General features: G+C 37.2%; 2 protein-coding genes across 3 annotated transcripts in view; one reads left to right on the top strand and one right to left on the bottom strand.

The window, feature by feature from the left end:
- The window catches only part of LOC107684325 (hydroxyacyl-coenzyme A dehydrogenase, mitochondrial-like), a 3,330-nt gene extending 1,172 nt beyond the window's left edge, over positions 1–2,158 (top strand). Inside the window, exons 2-5 of the mRNA XM_016480555.1 lie at positions 641–730; positions 1,379–1,451; positions 1,546–1,662; positions 1,739–2,158. Of these exons, the coding sequence (XP_016336041.1) occupies positions 641–730; positions 1,379–1,451; positions 1,546–1,662; positions 1,739–1,857 (399 nt within the window). The 3' untranslated portion in view covers positions 1,858–2,158. The remainder of the gene's footprint in view (positions 1–640; positions 731–1,378; positions 1,452–1,545; positions 1,663–1,738) is intronic.
- A 12,973-nt stretch (positions 2,159–15,131) lies between these two features.
- Positions 15,132–20,001, bottom strand: part of LOC107684275 (lymphoid enhancer-binding factor 1-like) — a 36,681-nt gene continuing 31,811 nt past the window's right edge. For both annotated transcript variants that reach the window (XM_016480504.1, XM_016480506.1), the window contains exons 8-10: positions 18,648–18,755; positions 16,191–16,239; positions 15,132–15,174 (exon numbers count right to left, since the gene is read on the bottom strand). In XM_016480504.1, coding sequence (XP_016335990.1) covers positions 15,140–15,174; positions 16,191–16,239; positions 18,648–18,755 — 192 coding nt within the window. In that variant the 3' untranslated portion in view covers positions 15,132–15,139. The remainder of the gene's footprint in view (positions 15,175–16,190; positions 16,240–18,647; positions 18,756–20,001) is intronic.

The raw sequence follows: 20,001 nt of genomic DNA, 5'->3' as shown, positions 1-20,001 counted from the left end.
TCTTGTAGCTTCATAACATTACGGTTGAACCACTGATGTCACATGGACTATTTTATCGATGTCCTTACTACCTTTCTGTGCCTTGAGCATTTCAGTTCCCTTTCTGTCTATGCAGGGTCAGAAAGCTCTCGGATTTCATCAAAAATATCTTAATTTGTGTTCCGAAGATGAACGAAGGTCTTACATGAGGGTGAGTAATTAATGACAGCGTTTTCATTTTTGGGTGAACTGTCCCTTTAAGTAATATCAACCACACAAGAATTATGTGTTTCTGAAAATCAGCATATAGCGATACTCCACTTGAAAACAGCTGTGCTCATATTAAAAAAAACATGATTACAAATGCATTATTTCTTTACAAAAAGTATTCTTGTAGCTTCATAACATTACGGTTGAACCACTGATGTCACATGGACTATTTTATCGATGTCCTTACTACCTTTCTGTGCCTTGAGCATTTCAGTTCCCTTTCTGTCTATGCAGGGTCAGAAAGCTCTCGGATTTCATCAAAAATATCTTAATTTGTGTTCCGAAGATGGACGAAGGTCTTACATGAGGGTGAGTAATTAATGACAGCGTTTTCATTTTTGGGTAAACCTTTCCTTTAACTATGTGACTTGACTAACTGTCTTTATCTCAGGTGATTAAAGCTCCAGCGACAAGCCAACAGACATTTGATGCTCTCCTTGAGTTTAGCAAAGCTTTGGGGAAGCATCCCGTCTCATGCAAAGTGAGTGTTGTGTAATCTTGTATATTATTATGTTGGCTTTCTTTTATCTGTCTGTCTGTCTGATTAGTATAGCATAACAACTATCCTAGGGCAAGCTAGCAACCTAGTAAAACATGATAGAAACATGCAATGTCCTTAAACATGCTTGAAACATGTTAGCAATGCGCTTAAACATGATAGCAGTATGTTAAAACCTGCTTAAATCATGCTAGACATGTGCTAAAACAAAGCCTAACAACAAGCCTAGGGCGAACTAGCAATGTGGTAAACCATGATAGAATCATGCAATGTCCTTAGACATGCTTTAAACATGCTAGCAGCATTCTAAAACATGTTAGCGATATGCTAAAACATCCTAGCAATGTGCTTAAACATGATAGAAATGTTAATACATGCTACACGATAAAACATGCTTAGTTATGTTAACATTGTGTTAAACCTGCTAGAAACATGCTAGCAAAATGTTAAAATGTCAGTAAAGAGTTAAAACATGATAGAAAATGAACGTTCAGAAAGCTTTTTAAAATGACTATATTCAACCTTCAGACAAGGCTTTGTCAAATCAAGCTTAAACTTCAGACTTTATCTAGTTATCGTTATTATTTCTAATAATAACAAGAGTCACTCTCATTTGCCGTCTCCTCTCAGGACTCTCCAGGTTTTATAGTGAATCGTCTGCTGGTTCCTTACATGCTCGAGGCTGTACGACTACACGAGAGAGGTACATGCGTAAAGCAGTGAAGGTTTATGAATGGGTACCCAGACATATTTTGTCTCAGATTTCCGGGTTTCATCTTGGTGTGAATATTCTGCAGGTCACGGTTCCAAGGAAGACATTGATGTGGCCATGAAGCTAGGGGCCGGTTATCCTATGGGTCTGTTTGAGCTTCTGGACTATGTTGGATTGGACACTTCCAAGTTTATTATTGACGGTGAGCGTTTTGATTTGAGCATACCAAGTTCTGATGTAATAGTATTGTGTTGATTTCTAATTATGGGTTTGTGTAGGTTGGCATGAGAAGGACCCCGATAACCCCCTGTTTGCCCCCAGTCCCCTGCTCAACAAACTGGTAGCAGAAGGCAAACTGGGCAAGAAAACCGGCGAGGGATTCTACAAGCACAAGTAACACAAGATTAAATCAGACAACAAAAGCTGGGTCAACGAAAGGCACTGGACTGAGCCACTTGTCCTGAAAAGACTGTTTGATTGTGAATTTCATAAATGTATAAAGGTTAAGATAGTGATCAGATACACCACTTTTCCCAGGGAAGTCCTGTATGAAATTACCGGACACATGCAAATTAGTTGGGACATAAAAGGTCTTTAAAACAGGGATGTTGTCCACTACATCTAGTGCCTTGCTGTGTTTGGTAAAGACTTGCGTTCTTTAATTCTGAATGTCTGTGGCATTAAAAGGTATGAAAATATCTTGTCATGTGTTTTGTCCTTCCTGCATTCATTGTCAAATAGACATAAATTGAGATTAGCATGAAAAGAATTAATTTAAAAGACTTAAGCCTTTCGTGAATATAGTGTGTTTGTTTATCTCTGTCAATCATATGTAACACAGATATATTTATAATATAACATGTAGCCATAGATGTCGCTGTTTCATCATTTATTCATACTCGGTTCCCTGTCAAGGAAACTCAAAATATTTGGCACATAAAAGAAATTTAGTCCTCCATAAAAATATAGAAATTCATCAAATTTGCCCTGCAAGCATTTGAACACTTGTGTTACACTTAAACATTCATAAATGAGCAAATATAACAGCAAGTGACTTTTATTTTAAAGATCCCAACATATTGTGGCCACTGTATTTACACATGATTTACATTAACAATAAAACTGTATGAATCATGTTACCGTAATTCAAATGCTTTATATTAACTTTTGGAGCTTGGATATTTCTTTAATCCTGGCTATGCAGACTTCTGAAATATGATTTGCTGATGGCTTCTGAGTTTCATAAGCAACAAAATCACAAACTCAGTGTCCTCAAATACCCTTGCTGTGGACTCTCTTCACATTGTGTAGAAAGACAGATGTAAGAACTTTGCCTTCTGAATAATCCATGAATATATTTTCAGCTCTCTGCAATGTCCAATATAAATGCACAAGTTTATAATTCCAGTTGTTGCACCTTCAACGTTTTGAAGTTTGCATGCAGGTTTTTAGGACGTTGTGAGCTTTAATCATTTATCAATGAAACTATGGAAATATTCCAAACCTTTATTCATTTTTATTTAAAACAACCAATCTATTTTTACAGTTTATTTTAAAATGTATTGTCTAATTGCATTAAATAAGATATTAAACCAAGTGAAGGATGCAAACAAATGATTTCCGAGCATTTCTCAGAATAACAACTTTTTAACTCACTCTTTCCGGACGATGGGGCCTTCCTGGGAATTCTGTCCGTGTGAACACTTCATGGGAACAGCGAGTCTTCCATATCAAAAAGCTATTTTTCTGATTTCTCCTCATATTGTTGTTTGTTCTGTGGCCGCCGGTCAGACACGGGGTTTCTGGCAGACAGCCATTACACTGACTGATGCCCACGGAAGAGACCGAGCAGACCGCAGGAAATGACACGAAGTCTGAGCAGCTGGAGCGAGTAAATGACATCAGACCGAGGAAATGAGCTCTTCTAAAGGGCACAGCTGTCTGATGTGTGCGTAACATGTGAGAACAAACACTTCGAACTTCCTTATTGCTGTATTTACATAATGTTATGATTACATAGGTACTTTGTGAAGAAGTTAAAATAGTCATTATTAATATTCAGAGTCATATCAGACCACTTCCATATTAATATGTGAGGGACAATTCATCATTTTAACTGAACTTTTTAATATATTTTTAAACTTATGTTTTATATCGTATGTAATATTCTTATTTTCACAAAATGTGTTTGAGATCAAACTTGGAGCCCTGAGATGATAAATACTACACAATATACAGTGGTGTGAAAAAGTGTTGGCCCCCTTCCTGATTGTCTAGCTTTTGAGAATCTTTTGGTCTACTTCGCTTTGTCAGGCAGGTCCTATTTAAGAGATTTCTTGATTGCGAACAGGTGTGGCAGTAATCAGGCCTGGGTGTGGCTAGAGAAATTGAACTCAGGTGTGATAAACCACAGTTTTAACAGGGGGGCAAACACTTCTTCACACAGGGCCATGCAGTTTTGGATTTTGTTTTCCCTTAATAATAAAAACCTTCATTTAAAAACTGCATGTTGTGTTTACTTGTGTTATCTTTGACTAATATTTAAATTTGTTTGATGATCTGAAACATTAAAGTGTGACAAACATGCAAAAAAATAAGAAATCAGGAAGTGGGCCAACACTTTTTCACACCACTGTAGCTATAACATAAGTAATATACAAATATAAGATGCATTTAAAATGAATGAATCGTGGTACTATTTAAATTAAAAACACGGTTTAATGCTTACGTTGCTTTAAGATTGTTTCATCCCTTACGAAAATTAACCATGGTCTTAAAATCAAAAAAACATACTAGGCTAGTTAAGCAATGGTAACCACAAATTAACCATGGTTTTGCTACACTAACCATAGTAAAACTGTGGTTATACAAATGGTAATCAATACGCCAAATAATAATAATAATAAAACATGGTTACTACACTTTTACTACAATAAAACCACGGTTAATTTTCGTAAGGGATTTTTACTACTGAGCAATATTCTGTAATATTTAATGTATTCTATCAATTAATGTTCATCTAGTGGGTAATTTAGTTATAATAATAATTACACTTACCTTAATGCTTATTCAAGAGGAAATACAACAACTTATTTACTGCAGCATCCAGCATTTAGTCCTTGTGAAATGCTCTTGAATAAAAGTGTATTGTTAATGAAAACATGTATATGACGAGATCATGTGACCGATTCAATATTTTGTGCTCATTTCCATTCAGATAGTTTAGTATGCGGATACTGTAGCTGTTAATGCATCAGATTAATCTGTTAGCCAACGATAAACAGCATAAGGCAGTCGCGTGTTGATTTCATCTTCTTCCAGTAGATGGCGCCCTACAACATACATTGGCTTTTATAACTAGTTAGATCCTATTGTTACACATCTGTTGTAACAGTCAAGCCTAACATAAAGTCAAACATGAGCACAACAGCCACAGAAAAGGGTCGAAACAGGACAAAGACTGTTAGCAATTATAACTCGGTTGTGAATCATAGGAAATGACAAGCATTTTATTAAGCACTACACTTTAACTCTTCGTAAACTGGTCTCAGTATCAGACCGTCTTTATATTTAAGCTTGGGTTAGGAACTTATTAACAACTCGATTAGCTTTACTGATACTGAAATCAGCTTATACAGCAGTGTATGCTGCATTGTGCATTCAGCGCGATCAAAACCATGCTTTATATATTCTCAGACCCAAAATTTGAGCATGTGTAAGAAGAAAATACAAATGGTAATCAATACGCCAAATAATAATAATAATAAAACATGGTTACTACACTTTTACTACAATAAAACCACGGTTAATTTTCGTAAGGGATTTTTACTACTGAGCAATATTCTGTAATATTTAATGTATTCTATCAATTAATGTTCATCTAGTGGGTAATTTAGTTATAATAATAATTACACTTACCTTAATGCTTATTCAAGAGGAAATACAACAACTTATTTACTGCAGCATCCAGCATTTAGTCCTTGTGAAATGCTCTTGAATAAAAGTGTATTGTTAATGAAAACATGTATATGACGAGATCATGTGACCGATTCAATATTTTGTGCTCATTTCCATTCAGATAGTTTAGTATGCGGATACTGTAGCTGTTAATGCATCAGATTAATCTGTTAGCCAACGATAAACAGCATAAGGCAGTCGCGTGTTGATTTCATCTTCTTCCAGTAGATGGCGCCCTACAACATACATTGGCTTTTATAACTAGTTAGATCCTATTGTTACACATCTGTTGTAACAGTCAAGCCTAACATAAAGTCAAACATGAGCACAACAGCCACAGAAAAGGGTCGAAACAGGACAAAGACTGTTAGCAATTATAACTCGGTTGTGAATCATAGGAAATGACAAGCATTTTATTAAGCACTACACTTTAACTCTTCGTAAACTGGTCTCAGTATCAGACCGTCTTTATATTTAAGCTTGGGTTAGGAACTTATTAACAACTCGATTAGCTTTACTGATACTGAAATCAGCTTATACAGCAGTGTATGCTGCATTGTGCATTCAGCGCGATCAAAACCATGCTTTATATATTCTCAGACCCAAAAGTTGAGCATGTGTAAGAAAAATGAATGGCCATTTAATTTTTTTTTTTTAGCTGTATTGCAAATAATTTCCCTTATTATCGTGTACTTAAGGCTGCATGAATATTCAAATGCATATTAAATGAACACGGAGGTACAGCTGCATTTTATTTCTCGTTCATTTTAATAAGCCTTTTGAAGTTTCCCCAGAGATCCACGAGATCTATTCTGTCGTTTCCAATGCTTCTTGTAGGACGTAGAAATGTACTCTCTTACACTGATGAAACATTTCAGTGTAGCCTATATAATAAAATGTAAAAATATTAATAATAATAAAATAAAATGAACATACTGCAATCGTTTTCAGTCAAAGATGCCTATTTATTTTCATAAAAAAAGACACGTTGAAACAGTTCGAATGTGACCACTTGGAAGCAAAATGCTACACCAAGTTAACTCTTCAAAATATGACATTGAATGTAAAAAAAATAAAAGAAACATCTGAAAATGCTAAAACAGAACAATTAAAAAGAATAAAATTTGGAAATGTTTGCATGGAATAAACATGGTAAAAGACCATTCTATTACCTACCAGAGAGACAGAGGAACATTGCAATTAAAGAAAGACTGCCAAGTGCTGGGGTAAATATATATAGATATATATCTGCTTCATTTGTCAATTTAGATCAATAAAATATAGGCCTCTAGGTACCTACTCTTTCGCCTTTGTCCTAATGTTGCCTGCAAAAATACCAAGAAAAGTGACATCCAGACATCTCTTTTTAAAAAGTACACATTGAGCATTATTTTACATCTGCGCAAGACTGAGAAGTCAGTATCTGTTACAAATAGTTATCAAAAAGAAGACTTTCAAATGTTATTTCTGCAAGATGCTTCAACAAGAAAAATGGCTCTCCTGTCTCCAAGCTTATTTTCATATACCATTATAGTTTAAATGCTAAACTATAAATCCTATAATATATATATATATATATATATATGGAATGATTAGCACAAAATATTGAAAAATAATTAAAAAATATAATTATATTTTGTGTGAATTATCCCTTTAAAACTGTATATTATTATTATTCAGTTTTTAAGGGATATTTCACATAAAAATGAAAATTCTGTCATCATTTACAATGAAAAAAAAAAAAGATATTTTGAAGCACTTTTTTTTTTAGGGGGGGGCCCAGTGCTGTTTTGGATCCCAATGACTTTAATTGTATGGACAAAAACAGCTGAAATATTTAGTTTGGAATGATTGAGGGTGAGTAACTGACAGAATTTTTATTTTTGAGTGAACTATCCCTTTAAGAATTTTAGACCTACTGTTTTAAACAAATTAGCCACATTATTATTTTATTTTTAAATCAATATAATTAGAATGTCTAATTCATATAACAATTCATAGTGTACAGTCTCTCAAGAACAATGTGCATGAAAATTGCCTCTGACAACATGTGACAGAAAAACTAAACTATAAATCCTATAATATATATATATATATATATATATGGAATGATTAGCACAAAATATTGAAAAATAATTAAAAAATATAATTATATTTTGTGTGAATTATCCCTTTAAAACTGTATATTATTATTATTCAGTTTTTAAGGGATATTTCACATAAAAATGAAAATTCTGTCATCATTTACAATGAAAAAAAAAAAAGATATTTTGAAGCACTTTTTTTTTTAGGGGGGGGCCCAGTGCTGTTTTGGATCCCAATGACTTTAATTGTATGGACAAAAACAGCTGAAATATTTAGTTTGGAATGATTGAGGGTGAGTAACTGACAGAATTTTTATTTTTGAGTGAACTATCCCTTTAAGAATTTTAGACCTACTGTTTTAAACAAATTAGCCACATTATTATTTTATTTTTAAATCAATATAATTAGAATGTCTAATTCATATAACAATTCATAGTGTACAGTCTCTCAAGAACAATGTGCATGAAAATTGCCTCTGAAAACATGTGACAGAAAAAAAAAAAAGCACAGATCTTTTTACCATGCATTGTAATTTGCGTATTGCACATTAGGACATTTAGAGCAAAAACAGATTGCAAGCTTTCAACAAATTGGCACACTCAAAAAGTACCCAGCATTCCATTTTGAAAGAAAAAAAGAATCCCACGTCCAACATTACTCACGAATCGTATTCTCAGAAACCCAGAGTTTTCCATCTCAATCTGTTTGTCCAATCTGAATCCCTTTTGAGATGTGAAATATTAAATGTAACAGACTCTATTTTGGTCGACAAGCTGTATGGGGCTATTTCAGAAGTGCATCAAATGGAATTCCTGATCAAAGTGAGAAGCAGGAATACAGGAGCAAACCTCTGATGGATAGAGCGAGAGAGAGAGAGAGAGAGAGAGGGAGATGGATACAATGCCATACTAGTAGTGGGCTCCTCTCTGGAGCGGAGGTCGAATGAAACCTTTTTCTGCGAGATGTCAGTTTTACTCCACAACTCCACCCTGGACCACTTTCACACATAAATACATTCGTACACCCGTATTGAAAGCTTTACCACATGTGGATGAAAGGCAACTACTTTTCCAGGGAGCGCTGACCCCGGTGCCCGACCAAGAGAGAGAAAGAGTCACCGAATAAAGTGAGTGGGGGCGCTTTTATTTACCTCCCCTCTGCCCACCCTTTTCATCCTATGAACTCAAAGCTTCCCTGTGCCCTGCGCCCCCTTCCTGGAGAGCGTTTTCCTTCCCGGCAGCAGATGAAAAAGCCTGGCATGCTTTCCTGCCTTTCCCCGCCAGCCTCCTGTTGAAAAGGGAGGGGGTGCGTCGGGGTGTTTGGAGAGGTTAGGACGGTGCCGTCGGGCCACGCTTTACACTCCACTCCCATACAAACGCAGGGATTCAAGAGCTACTTCCCATTTGCGCTGTGGAATGCCGAGACCCGGCTCGCAGGAAATGAAACGCTCCTCTGTATTCGAGGGCAAGTGCTTCTCTTCGGCTCGGCGGTAGCTCGGCTGTTCTTTGAAGTGTAGGAGGTTAAGATAACAGGCATGGCCCTGTGTCACTCAATTGGCCCGTTCACCTCCTGAGGCAAATCAAAAAGCCTGCAGCTGGGACCAACACACCTCCTTCCTTCGGTCTAACCCTTCCCTTTCCCTAAAACCAGAGAAGGTGGCTTTAAGTGCTCAGTGAACAAGAACAAATATTGTTCTGAAAAACTCTGCTTTGGCTTTATGTTTGCCGCTAAAGTTTGTTACCAACAGGATCTGAACGGCCTGTTTGCAGCTCAAATTTTTAAAACCACATGTAAGTGCAGTAATTGGTGGGTTCACTAGGTGGCAACACTCACAGTTGCGAAGTTGCTTTCAAAGATTTGTCAAAGATGGAAAATGCAAAGAAAAAAATAATTCTTACTGACGGTGCTTTCCAAACGGGATACATCGCCCTACGAAGGGCACTTCGAAGTGAAAACAATCATGGCCGCCATATTGAAGGGTCGTTCCAAACCGAAGTGCTCAAAACTGGCCACTTCAAAGGGCCCTTCGGAATGAAGGATTTCGAAGGGTACAACTGATGGACACTTTGGGCTCCCATGATCCTTTTCGCAGATTCTTTGCATGATGACGGCGCCTCCGTGTGGGCACGTGATGATGACGCAGAAGGGCACTTCAAGAAACAGTTGTTTGGTCCCCTACACCCTTCAAACCTTAGAAGCTCTCACTCCGAAGGGTAAACCCTTTGAAGGGATTAGGGCATAGGGATGAGCCCTTCTGAATGGAACGCAGGGTGAATTTTGAGTATTTTTGGCCCATTTCCAGTTAAAATATTTAAAAATCCTGGAAATAAATGTACTCAAGAAGAAACACTGCATGAGTTATTAAATATTTCACTTTCTTTCTGTATTTTTTTTTTCTTTCTGCACAAACAAGTTAAAAAATATGGGGGGATGGGGGATACCTTTAAGATAGAAATACAGTTTTAAGAATTTTTTTTTCATTTGCCTATATTTTTTATGTAAAATACATTCTTTAAAAAAGGCTTAATATCTTACACAGTTTTGCTTTTCAAGAGAATATATCTTGTTTCAAGATTTTTTTGCTGGAAAGTTCATCAAAAAAGCACAAACAAATTTAATATATTTTTTGGCAGTGTGCCTATAAAATCAAAAGAAGTGGAGGGTGAATGGCAACAATGGATGTGCGAAAGATTCCTGCGTTTGAATAACTTGAGTTTGATTTTGAACAAGCTGATAAACTCTTGCTACCCTCTATAGGTCAGGTGGAGTAAAAAGCAGTCGATAGTTTGAACAGTTGAGAAATAACAGCATTCGGAAAAACTAAGCTTACAGGCTTTTTTGGAAAAGCAGCCGTTTCTGCAGACACTTAGCTGTATGTGAGGAACCAGAGAAGCTTTACGATTAAAACATTGGCCAGGAAAGAGTACAGACGAAGAGCCCAAATCTGGGTTGTGTTAAGCTTAGTCAGCTGAAAAGGTCCACTTTCACACCAACCTGACTTTAGACCAGTGACCTTGTGTTGTAGCACTTGGCTTCACGTCTGGTTTGGCAGCGTCCTTCAAGGAGTCCATAAAAATTCAACAGGCGCTATAACCAATGATATGCTAGGAGGAGGACGGGTTCAAAAAAACCCTGGCCTGAGTAATAAAAACAGCACCTGGATGAAAATCAGATTTAAACAAACCACTTGGTTCAGTCAGCACTTCCTTTGGCCCTGCGACAGTAACATTAAAGAGGGGAAAAACTCCTACACAATTACGTCTGTACAACTGCAAACCAACCGCGGTTGGGTCTTTTCTCCTGCGATCTCTCTTCCGCATTCTAAAAAGGCTGAGGAAACAATGTTCACCCTCGAAACAACAAAAAAACATCAGGCGAGGGCAGGGGACACGAGAAGGGCGAAAGCTTGGTATTCCAGTGGAGGACGTGAGTGGGGTCTGCCCACATCTGAGGAGCAGTGGGATGAGAGCCCGGGAACGACGTGCTCCTGCAAAGCCTGAGCTGCAAGCCAGGGCGGCACTATCAAAGAGCAGCACAATGACTGCTTCAAAGGCCTCGCCACCGCTCGCAGTCAGCAGTGGGAGGGAGGAGAGGGGGTTCCGCCTGCTTTCACAATGGGAGCCAGATTTACTCCCTAGGAGAGGAACTCCAGCAAAGCACAGACGACGGCTGGGGCGTGAAAGAGTGAGAAAGAGAGAAGAGGAAACGTAGTAGACGCCACATAGTTTACTGATTCCTCTGCTGCTTAGCGTGCTTAGATCCTGAAACCATCGGGCAAAAGATCTAAATGAAAGATCTGATGGGGGCGACTGTGATTTGCATATTAAATTCAACCATTTGTGCAAGTTTTTTTCCTTGTACCCACATACAGGCAAAACTCCCAGACTCTTTTTATAGCACTGAGGAGTCTCTTGGCAGCAAAACATGGAAGGAAACCTCTGGGTTTCCGCTGCCCTCAGTAATATTAACCAGTTTATCATAAGCAACTCGTACTCTTTTCCAGGGTTTAGAGTCTTGCCGAATTGAATTGAGAATGTGTTTTAAATTCCAATTCAGTCCATGAATGCAAAAATTGCAATTCCAATTTGAATGAGGAAGAATAATCATTAATTGAAATAATTTTTAAAAATCATTTAATTAATTTTTTACTAGAAAAGCAAAGTTTGTCAAGAAAGTTTTGAGGTGTGAAAAAAAAAGTTTAAAAACCTTTGAAGTTTGAAAGTTGAAATAGACAGACAGACAGACAGACAGAATTCCATTTCAACTTCCTGTGGGGTGTGGCCAATTCAATTCAAATTAAACTCATTAAATGAAAGGGAGACAATTCTTTGAATTCTACCCAACCCTGACACTTTCTAGGAAAGTGCCAAACCCCAGTTCAGGTCCAAACCTTTTCAATCCAAATCTGTTAAAGCAACCCAAGGCACACAATTCCAGCTTACTCCAAATGAAAAGGGTTTTTAGACACAAAGGGTATCAGTAATTCTGCCATTCATGGGGTTGAGGCACAGTGGACATTAAGAAGAGACAAGGCGCTCTCATCAGCACACAAGGGACTTTTAGTTTCTCTCTCATGCTTTTTCATCAAAGGCTGACATCTGACTTCTGGCCTCACTCATCAGAGACACAGAGCTGGGTAAAGATGACCCGATTCGGGCACAGCTGTCCAACAGCACTTTCTTCACAGAGAAGGCCATGAACTCTGAAGTGGTCCGTACCTTCAACGGTTTTCCACACTGCCCCCCACTATTGTCAACCACTGGAACACTAAAAGCTTTCAAACCTTCGGCCAACCACTCCCAAATGTACAGTAAACCTCATATAAGGCCTGCCAACATCATCAAACTTGGGCGAAGAATGCAGTCGCTATAAAAATCAAAAGTGAAACACTGCAGAACAGTCAGCGTAACACAGAGTCAATATCCAGGTGGCAACAAAGCAGCAAGTTGAAATGTGCCAGACTGTGGTGACTCAGAACCTTGGCTTCTTTGAATGAATAAGACTACATCTTCAGAGCCAGCTTTCATTAAAAGACCACCATTGTTACATGGCTTTCCCCATTACCAATGAAAAAAAATGCACAGTGGTGAAAAAGTAACAGCCCGGAAGGCATGTATGCCTCAGCTCAGATAACAATCTCAAAGTCTGCAAATCACAAGGGTTAGTCAGACAAAAGCTCTCACAGCTAAATCTGACAAACAGACCCAGTTGAGAACAAGAAGAGGATGTGGAAATGTTGTACGAGCAGGAAAAGTGGGATGTTTGAGGAAGAAAATTCTATAACCTGAAAGTATTCCCCATGTACATTTTTATTTCAAGGATTATGTGTCATAAGGCATGTAAAAATAAGACCTAACCTGTCCTTCACACCTAAAATAAAATGGTGAAAACACCCATGAAATTACCTCAAATTCTCCCTGAGAAATCCCCCCTTTTCCATTTCAAAACCATTAGGAGCAATCTTCAAATGCCTTACATATACATAATTCTGTCAAATATCTATTACAGTTTCCACAAAAATATTAAGCAGCACAACTGTTTTCAACATTGATGATAATAAGTAATGTTTCTTGAGCAGCAAATCAGCATATTAGAATGATTTCTAAAGGATCATGTGACACTGAAGACTGCAGTAATGATGCTGAAAATTCAGCTTTTCATCACAGCGATAAATAACATTTTAAAATAGATTAAAATAGGAAAGTTATTTTAAATTCCAATAATATTTTACAATATTACTGGTTTTACCATATTTTTCGTCAAATAAATCCGGCCTTGATGAATTTAGAGAAGTCTTTCAAAAACATTTGTATGAAATCGTACTGACCCCAAACATTTGAATAGTAGTGTGTATTTAATACATATTTTGTCTTTAAATTTAATATTAAACAACAGATTTTCTTAAAAAAACAAAAACAAAGAGAAAGAATTTCTCTTGTCTTACGGTCTTTTAATTGGATATTTTAACTGGAAAAGCTGGATTTAACTGGATTTTTTTTTTTTTGCACTTTTGTATGCTATTATAATCATATCCATTATCAAAAATATTATCACCCTTTTTTGTTTAAAAATATTTAAGTGCACACTGTATAATTTGGAAGACGAGTAAATATAAAAGACAATGTAATGTTTCTCAGTCTGTCGGATCTGCATAAATTGACAAGCGGTGGCAATATTCTCTGCTTTATGTATATTATCATGCTCTGTTGCTTCAAGTGAATTTCAATTGGATATTTTAACTAGAAATGCTGGATTTAACTTTTTTTTTTCTCACTGTTGCATGTTATTATGACCCTATCCATTATCAAAAATATTATCACTCTTTTTTTTGTTTAAAAATATTAAATTTCACACTATATAATTTGTAAGGTGAATAAAAAAAAAGACAAATCTGCTGTTTCTCAGTTTGTCGGATCTGCAAAAATTGACAAGCGGTGGCAATATTTTCTGCTTTATGTGTATTCGCTTAAGGCTGCCACGATGAATCAGTTGGGGCATCCATCCACATTTCGCTTGGCACCGCTAATTATTGGATCGAAGTTAGAGCGCCTTTTAGCTGCGTTTTCAAAGCAATTGCAGCCCACAGGAAAAAAAAAAGAATAAAGAGTGCGAAACAGTCCAAATTGTGTTCGGGAGCCACAGGGTAGTGAACTGATCAACCGTAAAACCTTTGTCTTGTAGGTTTTTGGGTAGGACCAGATTTGTCACATCTGCGCAGCTTTCATGGCAAAAAGAAGTGGAATAACAGGATGTGGGGTGACTTAATAAGAGAAGGAAAAAATTGATTTTAAATAAAATAAATTCTCTTACTTACTACTGTACTAAATTCTCATAGACTTTCACCTGACAGAGAGGATCTTCTTTGTTTAGCAAACTAACTTCTTTTAGGCCAGTTGCTAGTTTAATCGCTAGAAAATTAAAACGCACAGCGCAAGCCAAATATGCTGGCAAGGGCTTCGTTCATTCACAGGGTTGGCTAGATAACACATGGGGGCCATATGGGTGAATGCTAAAAGAGTTAGCTTACATCTGGGTCGACTCTTTCAATACCATCCCAGTTTCCAAATGTTCTCGAAAAACTGAAAAAAGCACCAGTCCAACATGGCCGTGAGCCACATGATTGTATGCTGATGCTGCATGCCAAATGTTAAAGATGGAAGAAATGAATGAGGACAGAAACCTGATAGTGTGGACTTGATGTTCTGAGCTGACTTTGTCGACATTATTCTGTTCTGTGATCTTTCAGACAAATGGTATGCTTGCAAACTGTTCTTGATAAAAAGCACTGGTCTTCTGAAACTACTAATGCGCCACCCAATGCCACAAGCCACACATCATTCTACAGGAAAAGGGATGTAATGGAGTTCTTAAAAAAGAGTTAGGAAAGAAAAATGACTTGTCACAACAATTCATCAGTATGTTCGGAAGAGGAAGCCCTGTAACATTAGCACACAATCACACGATGCAAACAACAGCTTTCGCAATACAACAGTGAATGGTTGATTGGTGAACTCAAAGTGGGCCTTTAGGATTAGTCTCATGTTTTTCAGATTGCTAAGAACCACATTAGAAAATAGGGAGTTTACCACATCATGACTCAATCAGACCAGAGGTATGGAAGAGGCTCTTACCATTGTTCAGATGTACGCCGTTTTCATTCTCTGGCCTGTACCTGCAGGAAATCGTAGCTTTTAATTACCAGGATGTGCCTCCAAATAACTCCCAAGTCCATCTCTGGTCTTAGTTGTCAATGTAGGGCCAACAAACAGAATTTGCTGGCCTATTTAACACATCAACATTGTTCATTAAAGGAACATTTCATCCAATAATGAACATTCAGTCAACATTTACTCATTCTCATGTCGTTACAAACCTTTATGATTTTCTTTCTTCCACTGAACAGAAAGGGAGAATTCTGAATAATGTGCCGAACGAATCAATCAGGTTGATTCTTGTGAATTTGATTAAACGATTGAAATGATTTGCCCACAAATTAGTCATATGGACACATTAAGTTAAGTTTTACTGCATTTTTTGTCATTTGGTAACTTGACGGCCTTAGTTCTCATTCCTCAAAAATTCACCTTTCATGTTCCATAAAGGAAAAAAAGTAATATCCACTTGGAAAAACATGAGTGAGTGTAAATGAAGCCAGAATTTTCATTTTTGTGTGAGCTGTTCCCGTAACTTGTCCACAACTCGTCTAGACTTGGCGCCAGATATACATTGAATCGTCAAAAGTACAAGCACACATCACTAATGCATTTATAAAAGGGAAAATAGTCAGCAAAGTTAGAAGCACTGTCGGAAGCATGTGGACTTTAAAACAGACTAATCCTAAAGACTTAATTGTGAGGAGAAGATGGAAAGATGGAATGGTGGGGTGGGTGTATTGTTCATAATGTTGCAAACATTACAGATTAAAGAAATATGCAAAACAGTAAAACCGCATGACTTCTGGATTTTCAGGCAACCAACAAAGACTTAAATTCATAAATGTACTTGTTGACTATGAAAACATCCTTTTATGATTGAAACTGACTGTGTGAAAGCGTATTGAGAATGCGGTATCCCAACATTAACCACTTACCACCATATTCACAAACTAAGTCACATAAAGCTAAGTTAGTGCGTACATTAATGAAAGAAAACGAATTACAGGAGGGATAGAAGGTTTAAGAGTCTTACCTGAAGCAGGTTCCTGGATCTTTTCCCGCTTCCGCTTCTTTTTCTTTCCCTATAAAATAGCCAGAGGAATATTTAAAGCGTCATCACAGAAGCATGACATTTCTGCCATTTATGAAGTCATTAAAAATAAAAAAATTAAATTAAATTCAAATAAGGTCCAATACTCCTTCTTAATTCTTCTGGATTGCGTGGTCTAATTACCACACAAAAATATATATATTTTTTTAAATAAATAAATATAATTTAAAATTAAATTAAATTAAATAAGACCAATACTCCTTCCTAATTCTTCTGGATTGCACTGCCTAATCCCCACAAACAAATTAATTAATTAATTAATTTTAAAAATACAATAACAAAACCATATAAAATAAAGCTCCAATACTCTAATTCTTCTGGATTGCATGGTATAATCACCAATCAGAAAGTTAAACAAGAATAAAACATCTGCCCCAGCTCCAATTGACACGACAAACACTCCTCTAGAGTGAGAAGTCTGGACTGCTTTAGGATTCATAGCTTACCCAAAATCCCCTGGCAGGATGACTATAGGTATAGATAGCGCCGCACTGTCATTTTGCAGTCCAATATGAACCACGCTTTGGTCGCCTGCTGTAAAGTCTGATAATCCACTTATTCAGTCACTAATCTGTGTATTCTAGCCCTGGCTGACAGAACCAAGAAGCCCAGAGCAGTAGAAACGTCTATGACGGAGCAGGGATACACTCAAAATCCTTAGCACTAATAAATACAAGTGTGCTCCCACCACTAATATATAAGTGGAGATGAAAGTTCATCTGTCTTTGAAGTGTTTCTTTTTAGCCCTGTTGCCTTTCCATTTGGTGATTAGTGTGAAAGCCAGGTTTTAGTTTTAGCATCACATCCTGGCACTTCATATTGAGTGAGATTTATGCCGGTTGAAACTTAAGCGTCCAAAGTTGTCATCACAACATACATTTGAGATGTGAATTCTACAAGCTAACTGCCTTGATATCTGCCACATTTGTATAAACTAAAGGATTAATTGTATAAATGTAATAATATTGAGTAAATGGTGAGCAATATGTCTCTTCTGGAAAACCTTTTTCTTAATGAGGTTTAGTGTGTGACAGCTGTAAGAGCTCTGAAGGCAGTTACTCATGAAAACAGTAGAAGCTTTTAATGGCCATTCAAATAACGTCCAATATTTTTGGCATAATAAAATTATTATAATAAGATGTAATTGATAATCATGTTCCATAAGCAGAACAGAAATTAGTAATTAAAAAAAAAAAAGCATTCCAGTGTGGACTGCATTTAACAACTATTTACTTAAGAAAATTTTTAGACAATTTCTTGTTATACAGAAATTTATGTTCATGTTTCTGAGCCTCATTTATGAAACAAGCAGAATAAACTGTGTAAGTAGCTCATAAATTCATTCTAATGAAGGAGCATTTGTACAAACAATTTACACAAATTTGTTCCACTTTTGGTTCACGAATCAGTGCGTAAACTGGTACAATGCAACAATTTGTGCAAGAATGTTTTCATGGAGAGTTTACACAAATTCATTCTGCTCTGGTTGCTCACGCACATTTATGAAACTTGATCAAAACTAATTCAGGTAAATCAGTCATAAAACCATAAGTAAAGTATCACTGTCAATGCAACAATTTACACAAGAAAGTTTTTAGAAACAATTTACAGAAATTCTGTCTGTTTGTTTCGGAAACCCATTTATGAAACTCAAGCAGAATAAATTCTGTAAATGAACAAACTGTATGCAAACAGTTACATTCAGTGCAATAGTTTAAGTTTGTATGAGCAATTTACTCAAATTTGTGCTGCTTATGTTTCATGAATAAAGTCCAATGTATTTTTTAAATTAACAAATACAACAAATTGTTAATTAAAGGGATAGTTCACCCAAAGATTTTGTCATCATTTACTCATCCTCAAGTTGGTAACTAAACTAAAATACTATGAAAGTCAATGGCTACCGTCAACTGTTTGGTTACCTACATTCTTCAAAGTATCTTACTTTTGTGTTCAACAGAAGAAAGAAACTCGTACAGGTCTGGAACAAGTGGAGAGTGGGCAAATTATGACAGAATTTTCATTTTTGGGTGAACTGTCCCTTTAATTCAGGTATCAGAGAAATTTTGGTATCTAACTTGTGAATATTTTGTTCAATAACAGTTAATATGTTGCAGTATCATTCAGTCCCTTCGGACTTCATGTGAATAGGCCTTTAGACTTTCCTGACAGAACAACCTCTTCTCAAACTCATTTTACAACAGTTTTTTTATAAGATTAACATTTGGACTACTAAGCAAACAATCAAGACTTGTGAATCATGTCCTCTACAGTAGTGACTATGCATATACTTTCACTTTAAAAGACAAGCATTATATTTACTTTCATGCAAATCAACACATGACAACTCTCAGGCAGTGTGTTAGTGTGGACACTTACATAATTGTCTCTGGCAGACCATCCTGGGTAAAGCTGCATATGGAGCTGCCGTTCCTTGCGGGCTAATTCGTAATACTTAGCTTGCTCTTCCCGAGATAAACCATGCCACTGTTCAGTGCAGAGGGAGATTAGAGAGGGGGGGGGGTAGTCAATTACTGACATGCACTTTTAAGTTTCTTCCAAAGAGACGCGTGCTTGCGTTTGGCTAAAAATCCTTGTTAACTCTCAAATGTTGCGTGTGTGCGGGGAAATGTGTGCGAGTGCATGTGCACGCGTGCCTGGGGGTGGAATGGAACATGATGAAGAGATTAACATATGCAGCGATGAGAGAAAGGAAGAAAAAAAAACTTTGATTTCATATCAAAACACTGGTTCCAATTTAGCGGCGTTTTACTTCAAACCATGTCAGGGTGCAATTACCCCACACTGCCGCAAAACAGTCCTTTGCTGTGGCTAGCTGCCTCAAACCGCAGAGGCTTTGGTTAAAGCATTAAATATGTTTAACGGTTCCTCTTTTCCAATTCCAAAATGGAGGAACATAGACGCTACCTGCCCGAATTTCTGAGCTGCCAGCTTGTGTGTTGGTGTACTTGTTAAATTGAGTTAGACAGAAGTGCCAACTACAATAGACTCCTTTGTGAAGGAGGTCTCATGGCGCGAGTGACCCGTGAATCAGATACGTACCCTCCGCCCGAGGATCTGATTGATCGCGGCGCTCTCCTTCAGCGTGCATTCGGCCACCACATTGGCACGCATCTCTTTCATATACAGCATGAAAGCGTTTAGAGGTTTCTTAATGTGAGGTCTTTTGGGCTCCTGCTCCTTTCTCTGGTCGTGATGAGGTTTCCTGGAGAAACAGAAGGAGGAAAGAGTTAAAAAAAAAGTGGGGGAAGAATTATTAAGTGATACAGGGAAATACAAAGGGGGAAAAAATGCTCAGGGGGTGGTGCGAAAGCGGCTGCCACAGTGACGCCATGGAGTTTGAGAGCGCTGAATGTCTGATTCCAACCACCAATCGGAAGGCTGCATGAGAGAACAAACTGGGAGCCAGTGCTGAAAAGCTAGCAGTGGCTTTTAATTATGTCCAGTTGGGTGCTTTCATGCAAAGAGATTACTTCACCAGTAATGGCAACCAAACTTTCATATTCCCTCCAACTCTATGACTCCCAAGCCCTACAGCTCCCAGTATTTCACTCCCATTGGTGACCTGGACCTGATACCTCAAGCCAGCTGCATGGCTCATAACGGTCAAAATTAGAAAAAAATAAAATAAATATACAACAATAAAAACTGGAGCAGATACTTCATGTTATGGCTGATAACGGATAAACGGCTGATAATAAATTTCAAGATA

This window comes from Sinocyclocheilus anshuiensis, unplaced genomic scaffold (assembly GCF_001515605.1).
Source record: "Sinocyclocheilus anshuiensis isolate Anshui unplaced genomic scaffold, SAMN03320099.WGS_v1.1 scaffold1371, whole genome shotgun sequence".
Lineage (NCBI taxonomy): Eukaryota > Metazoa > Chordata > Actinopteri > Cypriniformes > Cyprinidae > Sinocyclocheilus > Sinocyclocheilus anshuiensis.
The sequence above is the reverse complement of the archived record's forward strand: the minus strand, read 5'-3'. Positions and strand labels throughout refer to the sequence as shown.